A 12,419-nucleotide genomic window follows, 5' to 3' on the forward strand; every position below is an offset into this window, starting at 1 on the left:
GACATCGTTATGTTAACACATATGGAAAATACTGTACTGTTGTCAAACAGTATATTCTGTAGCACAGCAGCACAACTGTACATGGAAATAAAGGGTGAAAAGCACAACAACACAAAGACCCACAAACCTTAAACGGTGTAGGAGTGAAAGGGTTAGTTGGGGAGAGGCGTAGGAAAAGTCTACTGTGACTCTCAACCTCCTACAGAGAATAGAGAAACATCAGTGACATTCAGTGAGACACTACAGGGTTACGACGGGACATCATAATGGTCGATCTACTGCTTCACTCAGACCCTTTCTCACCATTGCTACTTTACACCATGTCATACAGTAGGTATGACAGGCCTATTTCAAATATGTGGCATGAATATTTCATGATTTTCCATAAGCTACTGCAATGTCATGTTTACTCCTATGACAACATAGAGACTGTTATATGATAGAGAATGAGTGAATTGTCTCATATACAGTTCTACAAATAGTATGATTTATGCTAAGTATTTAAATCTCTATTCTTGAAGGGCTGTCTGCATGAGGAGTTTGATCTCATGTGTTCATCTTGAGAGCTAGTAGTAGTATTATTTTGTTCTTCTTTTTTTTATGTTCTACAATTTTCCTTTCCTCAGTAACTGTAGTATTGTTTACTGGGCAACAAAGGTGACACATTTGTATAGAGGGAACCTATTAATAGAGTCGAAGCACTGGAGGAAAAAGTGCTGTGTCGTTTACAGAGCCCTCCAGTAATAGAGCATTATACTTCTATAGCAATACAACAACATGTTACAGAGGTCATGGGTGGAAGTTATATAGAAATACTGACCTTGTCACTATGGGCCCTCGCGATGGCTGCTGCTCTCTCCTCCTTGGTGTCCGTGGTTGATGACTGCCATGTACAAGAGGGATGGCAGTCTTCAAATATTCATATCAGCAGAGCCTCAATGTCATAAAGTATCTTGAAATGTGTGAATATAGCTTGGAAGTCTAACATCATAACATAACAGCTTTGAGCCGTATGTAGTCAAATGGTATCATTTGCATGCTAAATGGTATCAAATGGTATCATTTGCATCAGGTTGGTTTGACTGGAAAAGCAGAAGAATTTCCCCAAAAAACTTTAGTTGGGCTTTTCATGACTTGTGGTTCTAAAGGCTTGGCTACACCAGAGTATGGATGAACTGTCCTTGGTTACAGTGGTCATGCAGATTGGGGACCAATAATGATGCAGTGGTCAGTGACATGGGCAGCCTCATATTCCACTTGTCACCCAGGAGCAGACCTAAAATATTCCGCCTGCCAGCCTGCAACCACATTGGCGGTATGCAGTAGATCTTGTTGTTTATGGTGCTGGACATAATTACTTTAGTTTGCTTTCAGTTTCTCCTCTTCTTTAACTTTCCCTTGAGCTCAAATTGATGAATAGAGTCAATGAGCATTGCTAATTTAAAAAAGCAAACCTTGGGCACTGCAGGTGGGAAGAGGAGGACAAGGAAAGCACAAAACACTGTAAAGCCTCATGCACAGATAAACACACTGAGATACGCACACATTCACAGCACTCATAGGAAAAAAACCTTGAAAGGCATATACAAACCTCCCCCCAGGCACAGACATTCAGATAGACATACATAGACACACACACACACACACACACAAAGGTGCAGGAACTCTAACCTGGAGCTGAGAAGGTAATAAGCAGGATGAGGTGTGATTAGTGGAGCAGGGAGCTGACCCGGGTTGGGTGTTTAGCTGCAGAAAGGGCAGGAGCGGCTTCTAAAAGCAAGACAGGGTCAAAAGCTGACAATTTGAAGGATATTAAACACGATGGTAGAGCCTTGACAAAATTTAATCTGAGGTTGGTCAGGAAAAAATAGGAAAAGGGAGGACAGAAAAACCTCCGGAATTATTCAAATGAGCAACTCGTAATGAAAGTCCTTGAGGACACACATTCCTAAATAATCAAAGCAGAGCTCTTTCTCTGAAAAAGTCAAATTAAATGTTTCAAAGAATCCCCAAGACTACATTTAGATTATTTACCTCTCTCAAGAAAAGAGATGATGGCATTAAAGGGGAAACAGCAAGGATGTATCATTATAGTGGGTAGGTGGGCCCCAGTGGCTCAATTTAAAAGGGCATTACAGACCTGCCCTGAGCACTTGATCTTTGGAACAATTAAACAATGTGGCCACTGTTTCCCAGTCGTACTCCGATTCCACATTGCCTGCATCTCTTTCTGTGCACACTGTGCATGTGTTCTGGACAACGTGTGTATTCTAGACTCTACTGATGTGCAAAGAGTTAGAGAAAGAGAGAGAAAGAGAGAGAGAGATTACCTGGCACATATGATGAGGAAAGCGTGTTAAAGTGATGCTGTATTTCTCTATGACTGGTGATGAAGCAGGGCTATAGATTGAGTCAGGCTGAGAGATGGAAGGGAAGAGGTGGATGCTTGAATGGTTAGTGGAAGGTTGTGGAAAGGTTGCAGGAGAGCATAGCATGCCTAAAATGGTTGTAAATATTTCAAGACCTATTGCAAAGCCAGCAGCAGCTTCAGCAGGGTACGAGTTAGTCATGCTCTTGAAGCCTAAGGGCGCTTTAAAACCAGAGAAAATGATTCATCAAAAAACACAGCCAATAGAATGATTTATATGATAATGAGATCTATGCAGAGGTGTAACTCAGCCACAAGTAAATGCAATTGAATGCTTATCTAGGTGTCCTTCAATCAACAACATGTAAGCAACACTGTTTCTCTCAGCCTAGTGCCCTCCACCACGCTCTGTGGACAACTATTGGCAAGGAAAGTAGTACTTTTTTTTTTACTATCCTTGTCATCTGTGCTTTGTATCCATTTTAGTTTGAAAGCACCCTAATAGCTTGTCATACTTTTGGAGATTTGTAGCTTGTTATGCACTTTAACTACAGAACTCTTTCCTATAAACAGGATGTGTTTGCAGCCTAACAACTGAAAAAAAAGCCTTGACATTATTAAATTAGTCTTATGTTTACTGTGATAACAGCACTGTTCAGAAACTACCCCTTGACTTCACTCTCAAGACACAAATGCATATACCTATAAAAGGACAAGGTGGAACTACAATCATCTTACTTATCAAATCGATTCAGATCTGCACAAGTATTTATGGCAAAGGGACTAGGGGCTGTTTCTGTGTAGGGACAGCTTAGCTTGAGAGTAGGGATTCAAGACATTTTGTCAAAGACTTTAGTCACTCCTCTAACATGCTAACACATGGAGGTAAACTAGGCTCACCCTGGGCCTGTGGACGATACTCTGGACCAGGAAGCCGACAGGGTTTCCAGCCCTGCGGATGGCCTCAACGGCCTGCTCATGACTGGCATCTCTCAAGTCCACACCGTCCACCTGGAAGATACGCAGACACAATTGAAAAGGTCCAAAAGGGTAACAGTAGCAAAATAACATTAAGCATCTACATAAAGCTATATCATCTCACAGGCTGAATGTTGTATCCTTTTGCTGTAAACCGTATTTTGGCAGAGTTTCAGGCACTTGGTGATAGTGTAGGCACTATTGTGATCTAGCTCCACTGTCTCGCTCCACTGTCTAAACCAGCCACTGCACCTACAATCAGTGATATGCCCCTGTGCAGGTTCACTAATATCTGCATAATATGATAGGCTAGTAGTAGTTGAATTGGGGCCTGCAAAATGCTGTACCTCTACGATCCTGTCGCCAGTCTTCAGAGTGCCGTCGCGACCGGCAGGGCTGTCCTCCAGGATGTGCTTGATGAAGATGCCCCTCATCACCTCTCCATTACTGAGGCGGCTGCCCATCCCTCTGCCCCCAACGATGCTGATGCCAAGAGACTTGCCTGCTTCTCTTTGGAGCTCAACTCTGCAGGTGGCACCAATGATTTTTTAAAGATTTAAAAGGATGAATCCAGTTCCACTACCTAGCCCATTTTATTTCAGTCAGAGAAAGTAGTGCTGGGCTAGAAAAGACAGCCTGCACACCCTGGGGGTCTCTAGGACTAAAGCAGCACACTCCTGTAGAGTAACGAATTACAAAACTGCACTCAGTGTGCCCAATCATATTCAACAGTGAACGCTGCGCCTAAAGAGCCCAATTAAATTAAACTGTACACAAAATCTGAACGATGGACAGTCATAAGATTTAATTTGATGATGAAATCCAACGCAAATTACTTTTCCTTGAGTACTTTTTATTAAACTACTTTTTTACACTTACTTAAGTTTTTTACTTGAGTAAAATGTCACTGAAGTAACAGTACTTCTACTTGAGTAGGATATTTCAGTACTCTTTCCACCACTGGATGTAGTACACACTTCCTAGATTTGTATTACCCATTTCCTATCTCACTTCCTACTCACTTCCTGGGCTGATTCCAGTTACTGTAGGTGGTGCTCTGGAGCTCGCTCTCCTCTCCCTCTCCATCCTCACGCTCCGGGAGTTCGGGGACTCCTCTTCTAAAGTAACAAAAGCAAAAACAACAGCAGACTTTGTCAAACTAATTCATTTTATTAGTTTGTTTTGACTGTGTTGACACTTTTTCATATTGTCATTGACGGCCATTTCATTTCCACACAACAAGGTTGTATGACCACGCTTAAAGTCTAAACCTTGTGTAAGTTTAGCAAGGACATATACAGTAGTATGTAAAAGCAACCCAAAAAGAGTATTGACATGCTTCGCCCTGTTGACAAAGTCTGGGGCCCAGAGTTAACCACATAACTAGACTACTCTAGGCCCTTAGACAAATATAAAATAGCACAATGTACTCTAATTATAGCTAATTTTCTTTAGGGAAGGATGTAGAACGGACCAGGTTAGACTTACTTTGGAGCTGAGGACACGTTAGAAAAGATGTCATCCTTGACCTGCTGCCCAAGGCTAACCTTGTACTCTTCCAGATACTCGGCAGGGATATAGGTGATGCTGTGAACACACGCACACACACAGGCATACACATAGAGACCACCAATGAGTCTCCACACACTTCTCCTGACAACACTTTGGCCATAAGATTTGTCATCATCACTGCAAACAGACTGTATACCCAAAATATTGATATACTATCAATTAATATATAAAAAATTAGTTGTGTGCCAGCATGTCAGTATTCATCATTAGTAACAGCAAGACCGTTTAACAAAGTATCAGCGTTGGGGCTGTAACCAGATATGACAGAGAAGGGTCTTTTACAAAGAGCCGTTTATTTATTCATAGCTGTCTAATCTACATGCAGGAGCTCGACTGTCTTTCTGCTCCTCATCCAATTGTGTCCACAAGATTGCAGGAGAATTGAACTCAGTATATTTTCCAGGCAATGCATTCTGCCTATCAAGAGCCCAAGGTGAGTCGTCAATGAATAATGTATAGATCTTTCTGTATAACTATTAAAACACAGATGCGTCGTTCATAAATGTCTGAGCCAGTAAAGTTTGCTCGAATCGAATGAGTGGTGAATATTTCCCAAAATATGTCATTGGATTTGAGGGAACATTCATTCTTAATTCTTTGGAGTAGTGTGACGTTCCAAAAATATTAAGAATTAAATTGAAGGAAAGTAGAAATGAGCAGAGGTCCAGTTTAGGAGGCCCTATTTCAAGCAAATATATATTTGAGTGAAGATGACAGATCTAATGGTGATGAATCCATTCTTATTTGAACATTATGACATGCAGACACAGACAAACTTGATTCACAATAACTTGATTCAAATACCTTAAAGACAGACAAGGAGAGAATAAGTGAATTAGTGAGTGATGGGATGGGTACCAAACAAAACAACATGGACCTGCAAGCCACGTAGTCACAGAAAAGTATGTCAGAAGAGTTAAACACATGTAGAAGACCATGGTTAGTGATGCATTAGTGCAGTCCAGTGAGAGCTTTATCCAGATATACTATATATAATGTGTGTGTTGACTACCTTTGCACATAAATACACTTTGGAAATTGTGATACCACCATACCAATGAATCGATGTGACAGCTGGATTTATGGGGTTCACTCCATTTTGATCACATGAAAAGAACAAAATAACTTAAATGTGTCCGATCCGACTCGGGATGGTGATGTACATGTACATATGTGTTGGAACTGGTATGTATTGATCTGGATAAACCCACTACAAAAGACTGGCAATGGGGCCTGGATGCACACACAATGTGGACAGAGATGAAAGAATAATGGCAGATTTTGGTTGCACACCATCAGCGTGGGAGTTAGCAATACTCACACATAAAAGGGGCACAGATCGTCCTCTGGTGCACAAGCAGATCTAGAACGTGAAGAGTATTTTATGCACTGTGGCTAATATACTGACAATTTTGCGTCGCAAGCAGTCCTTATGAGATACCAGATTAAATGTCACACCAGCCTTTAATGTAGCTTCCCTCAAATGTATAGAAAGATGGAAATGTATAAAATCAAAGGCATTAGTGAGATGTTCAAATGTCACTATTGGCTGTCTGCTAGTTCAGTCCACTTTGAGGACACATTATAGTAAAAACAAAGTATGGAGAATTATTTTGATTATGACTTATCAAATAAACTCATGTTTTCATGCATATTCAGTTGGTGTATATAAACAGCACTGTAATACAAACTGCTTGCTTTTGATGGCACAACCTATGAAGTGACATTATGTTGCACTAAAACTCACATCATTTCAGTGACATTTTTACACTATTGATGATTTTGTTAAAAGAAAACTGTGAGTTCAATTAAAAGTATTCTACAACATTACAACATTTACTACATGATGTATTACCATGTGTTGTTTGTGAGGCTTGTTAATTAGTGACCTCAGTTCAGTTCAACTAAAAGTATATTGATGAGACAGGTGACAAAAGAGAGGAGAATTAAATGTTTCTGTGAGAGGTGCAGATCTAATAGCTTTGAGCAATTTACTCAAATACTACAGTATACAGTGGGAAGCTTATTGCTTCACTTGATCATAGGTTTACACCAATAGAAAAGGCTGCCACATCATTCACATTTCATAAAAGCAAGAAACCACCATTGATCAAGATACGCCTACTTTTAGTGTGTAGAGAGCTAAATGTTTATACTTGTGTGTATGGTGAGTTTTTTTATAACATTTTGAATTTTAGTCCCTTCAAGTTCAGCCTCATCTTCTCTGAGTGTGGATTGGGCTTTGGGTAGGTATAAATAATATTATATGTGTTTGGTGTGGTCTGTATGTCTGTGACAATATGCACAGTACATTATAGTCAGTGGGTTTCATGTAGGCATGGAATGGATCAAATGTATGATACGGTCAGGGATCAAATTATTGTGTGGTCCTGATCTCTTACCCCAGATCTGGCCCAATGAGGGAGTGTCTCCGCAGCATGGCACGGGCCTGGGCGTTGGACAGGCTGGCAGTGGGCTCCCCATTGATGGCCAGGATCAGGTCCCCAACTCCCAGACGGCCGTCACGGCTAATAGAGCCACCATGGATGATGCTACGGATGTGCATCCCCAAACCGTCCTTGATAGCACTTACTGTCATCCCTGCAGGGTCGACACACAGATTTTCTTAAACTCTCAAAAAGGTCAATAATAGTTCATATAATAGTCACCCATAATTACTATGTATTAAATGTTTCAAGCAATGATTTATACAAATAGTATGTGTAGGCTTGACCATATTAAATAAAGTTGTGATCTATACTGTGTTTTAGCTGGGTGGTTCCTTCACAGGAGATGGGACAGGAGTGGTATCAGACAGAATTGTTACGTAATACTCTCTAGCTCTCATCTTCATACTGAATCTCAATGATCATATCTATCTATAAAGAATGATGCTCTTGGCTAGTCAGCTAGCAAGTAACTTCAGTACAGTCAGCTCTTGGTTAACAGCTAGGTCCGTCTGCGGCGATAGTTCAGTGTGTGGCGCTACTGTTGAGGTGGGCGTCCTGGCGAAAGCATGCATATTGTGAAAGCTCGCTGGCATGTTGCAGCCCTTGTGTAATATGTGATGACATCAACACATTATGGTATTCAGTCAAGCTTGTTAGCTGGTTAAAGGGGACTACTGCACTGTGATCACATCAAAATGTACGTTACATGTATCCCCCATGCCACATACCCGACAAAATCAACTAAACTGTGTGGGAAAGAGATGCTAAATCGTGGAAATATATTGGTTAATTTGAGAGAATGGATTAATAAATCGAGGGAACAAATTAATAAATCAAGGGAACAATTTACTAATTTGAGGGAAATATGTTTAAAATTGAGGGAACAATATATAAAATTGGGGGCACAATTTATTTAATTGAGGGAACATAATAGTAAACCGAGGGAACAGAATAAAGCGTGGCTGATGTTGTTTTCTTTGCCATGCGCTCTAAGGGGCTCCGTACATACACAACATATTCAGGATAAACATAATAAGTTAATGCAGTATCTATCTAATGCATTTCTATCTCAGCAAACACTGAGTTTTAAAGATGACAGAATGATAAAAAGCCAAGGCTGTTCATTCCTTAAGCTTCTCATTATAATATACATTTATGAGAAAGACATTAAATAAATAAATAAACACAAACCGAGGCTGGAGTTGCCCTTGACAACCGTGATAGTTCTTTCAAAATTGCTCCCAGAGGTAATCTGCTCCTTGTCACCATCCTCTGTCGACTCTTTTATACCAAGCTCCTCATCCTTGGGAATAAGGATTTTGATACAAATGTATTCATAAAAAGAAAACATTACACACATGAACACATACAAATCAAAATAATTATTGTGATTGTCTGAGGGTGAGGGTGAGGGCCTCTAAACTACCTTGAAGGTTAGGAGGAAAGGACTGATTAGAGCCAGGGAATCAAACAGTCAAGGACGGGATTCTCCCATCTCAAACTCATTACTTTGTGTTAAGTCATTAGCTTGGTAGAGATCAGACTACTCCCGGAATTTGATTGAAATAAAAAGTAATGCATTGTGAAACTTTTGTGAGCACCATAATGTTTCTCGAATTTATGTCCAATTTATCATTTGTATTTCAATCTGGATGTCTGTTATTTTCTAAATTGTTGTCTTACTTTTGTGACGATTGAAACCTGATTTGCTCATGCTTGTTTAATTATAAATCTCATTTTCATCATGCTGAGGGTATAGCTATTGAGATCAAGCCTCTTTACCTTTAATAAGCCTTCTATCTCCCCAATGTCACCAGCGGCCATGTTGGGCTCCACCTGTAGATGGAGAGATGGCACTGGCTCCCCATTAACTTCTGATCCCAACCCAGTTTCACAATATGACATGTATAAATTCAACAGATCTGATGGCTCAGTCTGAATCGAGTGATGCTCTAGGTACAGACCAGAGCTGGCTGTGTCAATTTCAAGCGTGTGACCCCCAATACTTCTTGGTGGAGGGAAAGAGATGGGTTTCTCCTCTGGGGAGAAGGGTTCGGTGTCATCGGCTAGGCTGGACACCGTTGCAAAGGGACGTTCATCCAACAAGTCCAGACGAGCTGTGCGCTAGGTAAAACAAACCACAGCAGCCAAATGGAGGTTACGCTCCATTAGATTCACAATCACCCAACTGGGGGGGATTTCATCTGGCTCAGTCGCCATTTTGAACTCCTTGTAATGAGCCATAGAAAAGCCATCACCGGTCAACTGGGAATAGCAATTATTACCGATGATCCTGTTTTAGAGTGTGTGATGCACAACATCTAGCTTTATTATCGCCCTGGAATAATTCATGAGGCTAGGACTGTGTGGCAATGAATCTCTTTAGCTATTTCCTAAGCATCCAAGATGAAACTATAAAACTTGAAAGATGAAATCAGTAGCAAAGGGACCTATGGCACTGTAAACACTGAGGATGGAGAACTACTGGGAAATGCCCTGAAACATGCAATGGACCATTTCACTTGAAATATTCAAACACTCAAACCATTCATACATAAGGAGGGGGCGGGGAGAGGGGAGAGGGGAGAGGGGAGAGGGGTTGCAGGTAACATTTGGGTAGTGAAAAATGTGAAAGATATAAACAGACAATCATAGAGATAGAACTGTATCTATCTAGCTATGCAGGCAACACTGGTCAGTACAAATAAGTTAACAACATAACATTATATCATGTGAGTACAGTTTTAAGAAAACTCATTCAGTCATAACAATGGAATATTAAACACTTAACAATGTTATTACATTGCACATGCGTTTTTGACCTTCTAAAACACACAATTAAATGTTTATGATAATGGTGGTGAAAAAGGTCAGCAACTGCTTTGATTTACAAATTAGTGGGCCATACTTGCACAGGGTTTCCTGTGTTATCAAAATGCTTTCTGTAAAGGTTGTATATTTCTCAGCTTCCCATAATTACCTTGGGTGTAGAGGAGTGCAGGGTCATCTGATAGTCCAGGTCAGCACTGCAGGTGCTGCCATGGAGGGCAAGCATGGACACCTGGAAAGTGTCATCCTCCTCTCCAGAGGAGCGATGCTCCAACACCCTCTCATCGGACAACTCTGTTTCATTGGAATCAATCTGTGCCAAAGGATGTAGATGTCATCAATTGGATGTCAAAGATGCCCCACTACATCATGGTCGTGAGCTACCCAATCACAGGCAGCTAACTAAGGTTCCTCTTACACCTACTCAGGTATTAGACAATCTTGCTCATTTCTATTGTCGTTACTTTTCCCCCCCTCATTTTCATTGGTTGGTTTCACTTGTCCCAGAATGTGACTAACCAATGCAGGCTCTGCCCGGAATAGGAGGCACTCCACTGGCTCCTCTCTCTCTTTAACCAGCAGAGTGGTGAAGATAAAAGGACAGATTCCTGAGGATGATGACGGACTGCCCTCTTCATCATACGGCTGTGGAGACAGGGCTGTAAGACGGGTATATCCCAAAATTCCCTAGAATACTGGGAAATTCCTTCATGTCTCCATGTTTTTAATTTCTGTCCAATTTGATTGAATTTTAATTGTTAAAAATTTGAGTTGAGAATATAGTTGTGAAAGGCGTGTGAAGTTGTGAGATTGATTGTCGATAGTTTGATCTGTAGTTACTATATGAATCACTGGCTGAGGAATCTTAAACCACATGAGTCACAAATAAATATTTCAATGACTAGGTCTTGGTAATAAATAAAAAAATAGACAGCTGAAAGAGAATCTCTTGCGAGTGTTGCCACATATTTAAAAGGACCTTTTGATTTTGATTTTGTCTAATACGCTGCCCAGAGAAAGGTAGAAAGAGAGAGAGAGATTGTAGAGTATTGCAGGATTATGGCAGATTCAATTTTGAGAAGCAATACAATAAAACTGTCTCAAAAAAGACATTTCAAAACCAGCAGGAGACCTAGATAACTCCACTGAGGCTTCCCAAAACTATGTAATCCACCTGAACAGCAGTGACCTTGACATCCAAGAGGCAAGCACTGTACTTATGTTCCAATAGAGGATAAATGTTTTTCGAAACCTGAAAGAATGTTAGCAATTTTTACAAAAAACACACACTAAGAGTACAGATGCTGTGGGCTTTGAATAAGTTGTTGGACAAACCCGTACTTTGACAGTTGCCTCGAGTCCAAGTGCTTCAAAATTCAATAATAAAGTAATACCAAACAAAGGGCATGGTTGTTTATGTTGCTTATGCTGTTTTCAGAGAGTTGAATGTGTCAGCATGTAGCCTAACTCCACTATCTTTCCAGCATTAACAATTCAGGCCATGTAAGATGAGCCCTCATTATTGGATACTAGGCCACACACTGGAGAAGAAGCACGCTCACACATGCATACACACACACACACACACACACACACACACACACACACACTCAGAATCACGTATGCATTCACACACACACACACACACACACACACACTAAACTACTATAAATCTCTTTATAGAAAATAGTCGAGATAGGGATCCTTACAGGCAATGGTTTAGCCACTCCTATCCGGACCTTTCCGATGTTGGCCCCTTTCAGTGCCTGGACAGCATCCTCCAGACTGGCATTCTCCAGGTTGGTGGTGTTGACGAACATGAGCCGGTCTCCCGGCAACAGTCTTCCATCCTGCTCCGCCTCTCCGCCAGGCACCAAAGAGCGGATCACAATCACCGTCTTGGCAGGATCCATTGGGTCCTATAGCAGATCAGTGTCAATGAAGTCAATCCACTGAACAAATTCACTTCCATTTGGTTGAAAAAAATGATTCTGAATAGACTGTATATTACAATTATTTTAATTGTGTAAATTCAACAGATTTAAAAGGCAGCTATCAAATGCAAATCTATAAAAATAATTACACAATGATGTGATTTTATGAACTGCATTTCCCACAGGTCAACAGACAAGCTCACGTGACTGCCTCTCCCTCCCACAACAAGGAGACAGGAACAACCAATAACATCATTTGAAGTTACTAATAAGTAAGTTAACCTATGA

General features: G+C 40.8%; 1 protein-coding gene across 1 annotated transcript in view; it reads right to left on the reverse strand.

The window, feature by feature from the left end:
* The window catches only part of mpdz (multiple PDZ domain crumbs cell polarity complex component), a gene marked incomplete at its 5' end in the record, with an annotated part of 37,023 nt that overhangs the window by 11,049 nt on the left and 13,555 nt on the right, over nt 1-12,419 (reverse strand). The window contains 13 exons of the mRNA XM_083680325.1: nt 128-199; nt 821-883; nt 1,672-1,770; nt 3,269-3,379; nt 3,694-3,871; nt 4,369-4,464; nt 4,835-4,933; nt 6,240-6,281; nt 7,321-7,519; nt 8,560-8,671; nt 9,151-9,492; nt 10,349-10,510; nt 11,907-12,116. Coding sequence (XP_083536451.1) covers nt 128-199; nt 821-883; nt 1,672-1,770; nt 3,269-3,379; nt 3,694-3,871; nt 4,369-4,464; nt 4,835-4,933; nt 6,240-6,281; nt 7,321-7,519; nt 8,560-8,671; nt 9,151-9,492; nt 10,349-10,510; nt 11,907-12,116 — 1,785 coding nt within the window. The remainder of the gene's footprint in view (nt 1-127; nt 200-820; nt 884-1,671; nt 1,771-3,268; nt 3,380-3,693; nt 3,872-4,368; nt 4,465-4,834; nt 4,934-6,239; nt 6,282-7,320; nt 7,520-8,559; nt 8,672-9,150; nt 9,493-10,348; nt 10,511-11,906; nt 12,117-12,419) is intronic.

The sequence above is a fragment of the Argentina silus genome (genome assembly GCF_951799395.1).
Source record: "Argentina silus genome assembly, chromosome: 1".
Classification (NCBI taxonomy): Eukaryota; Metazoa; Chordata; class Actinopteri; order Argentiniformes; family Argentinidae; genus Argentina; species Argentina silus.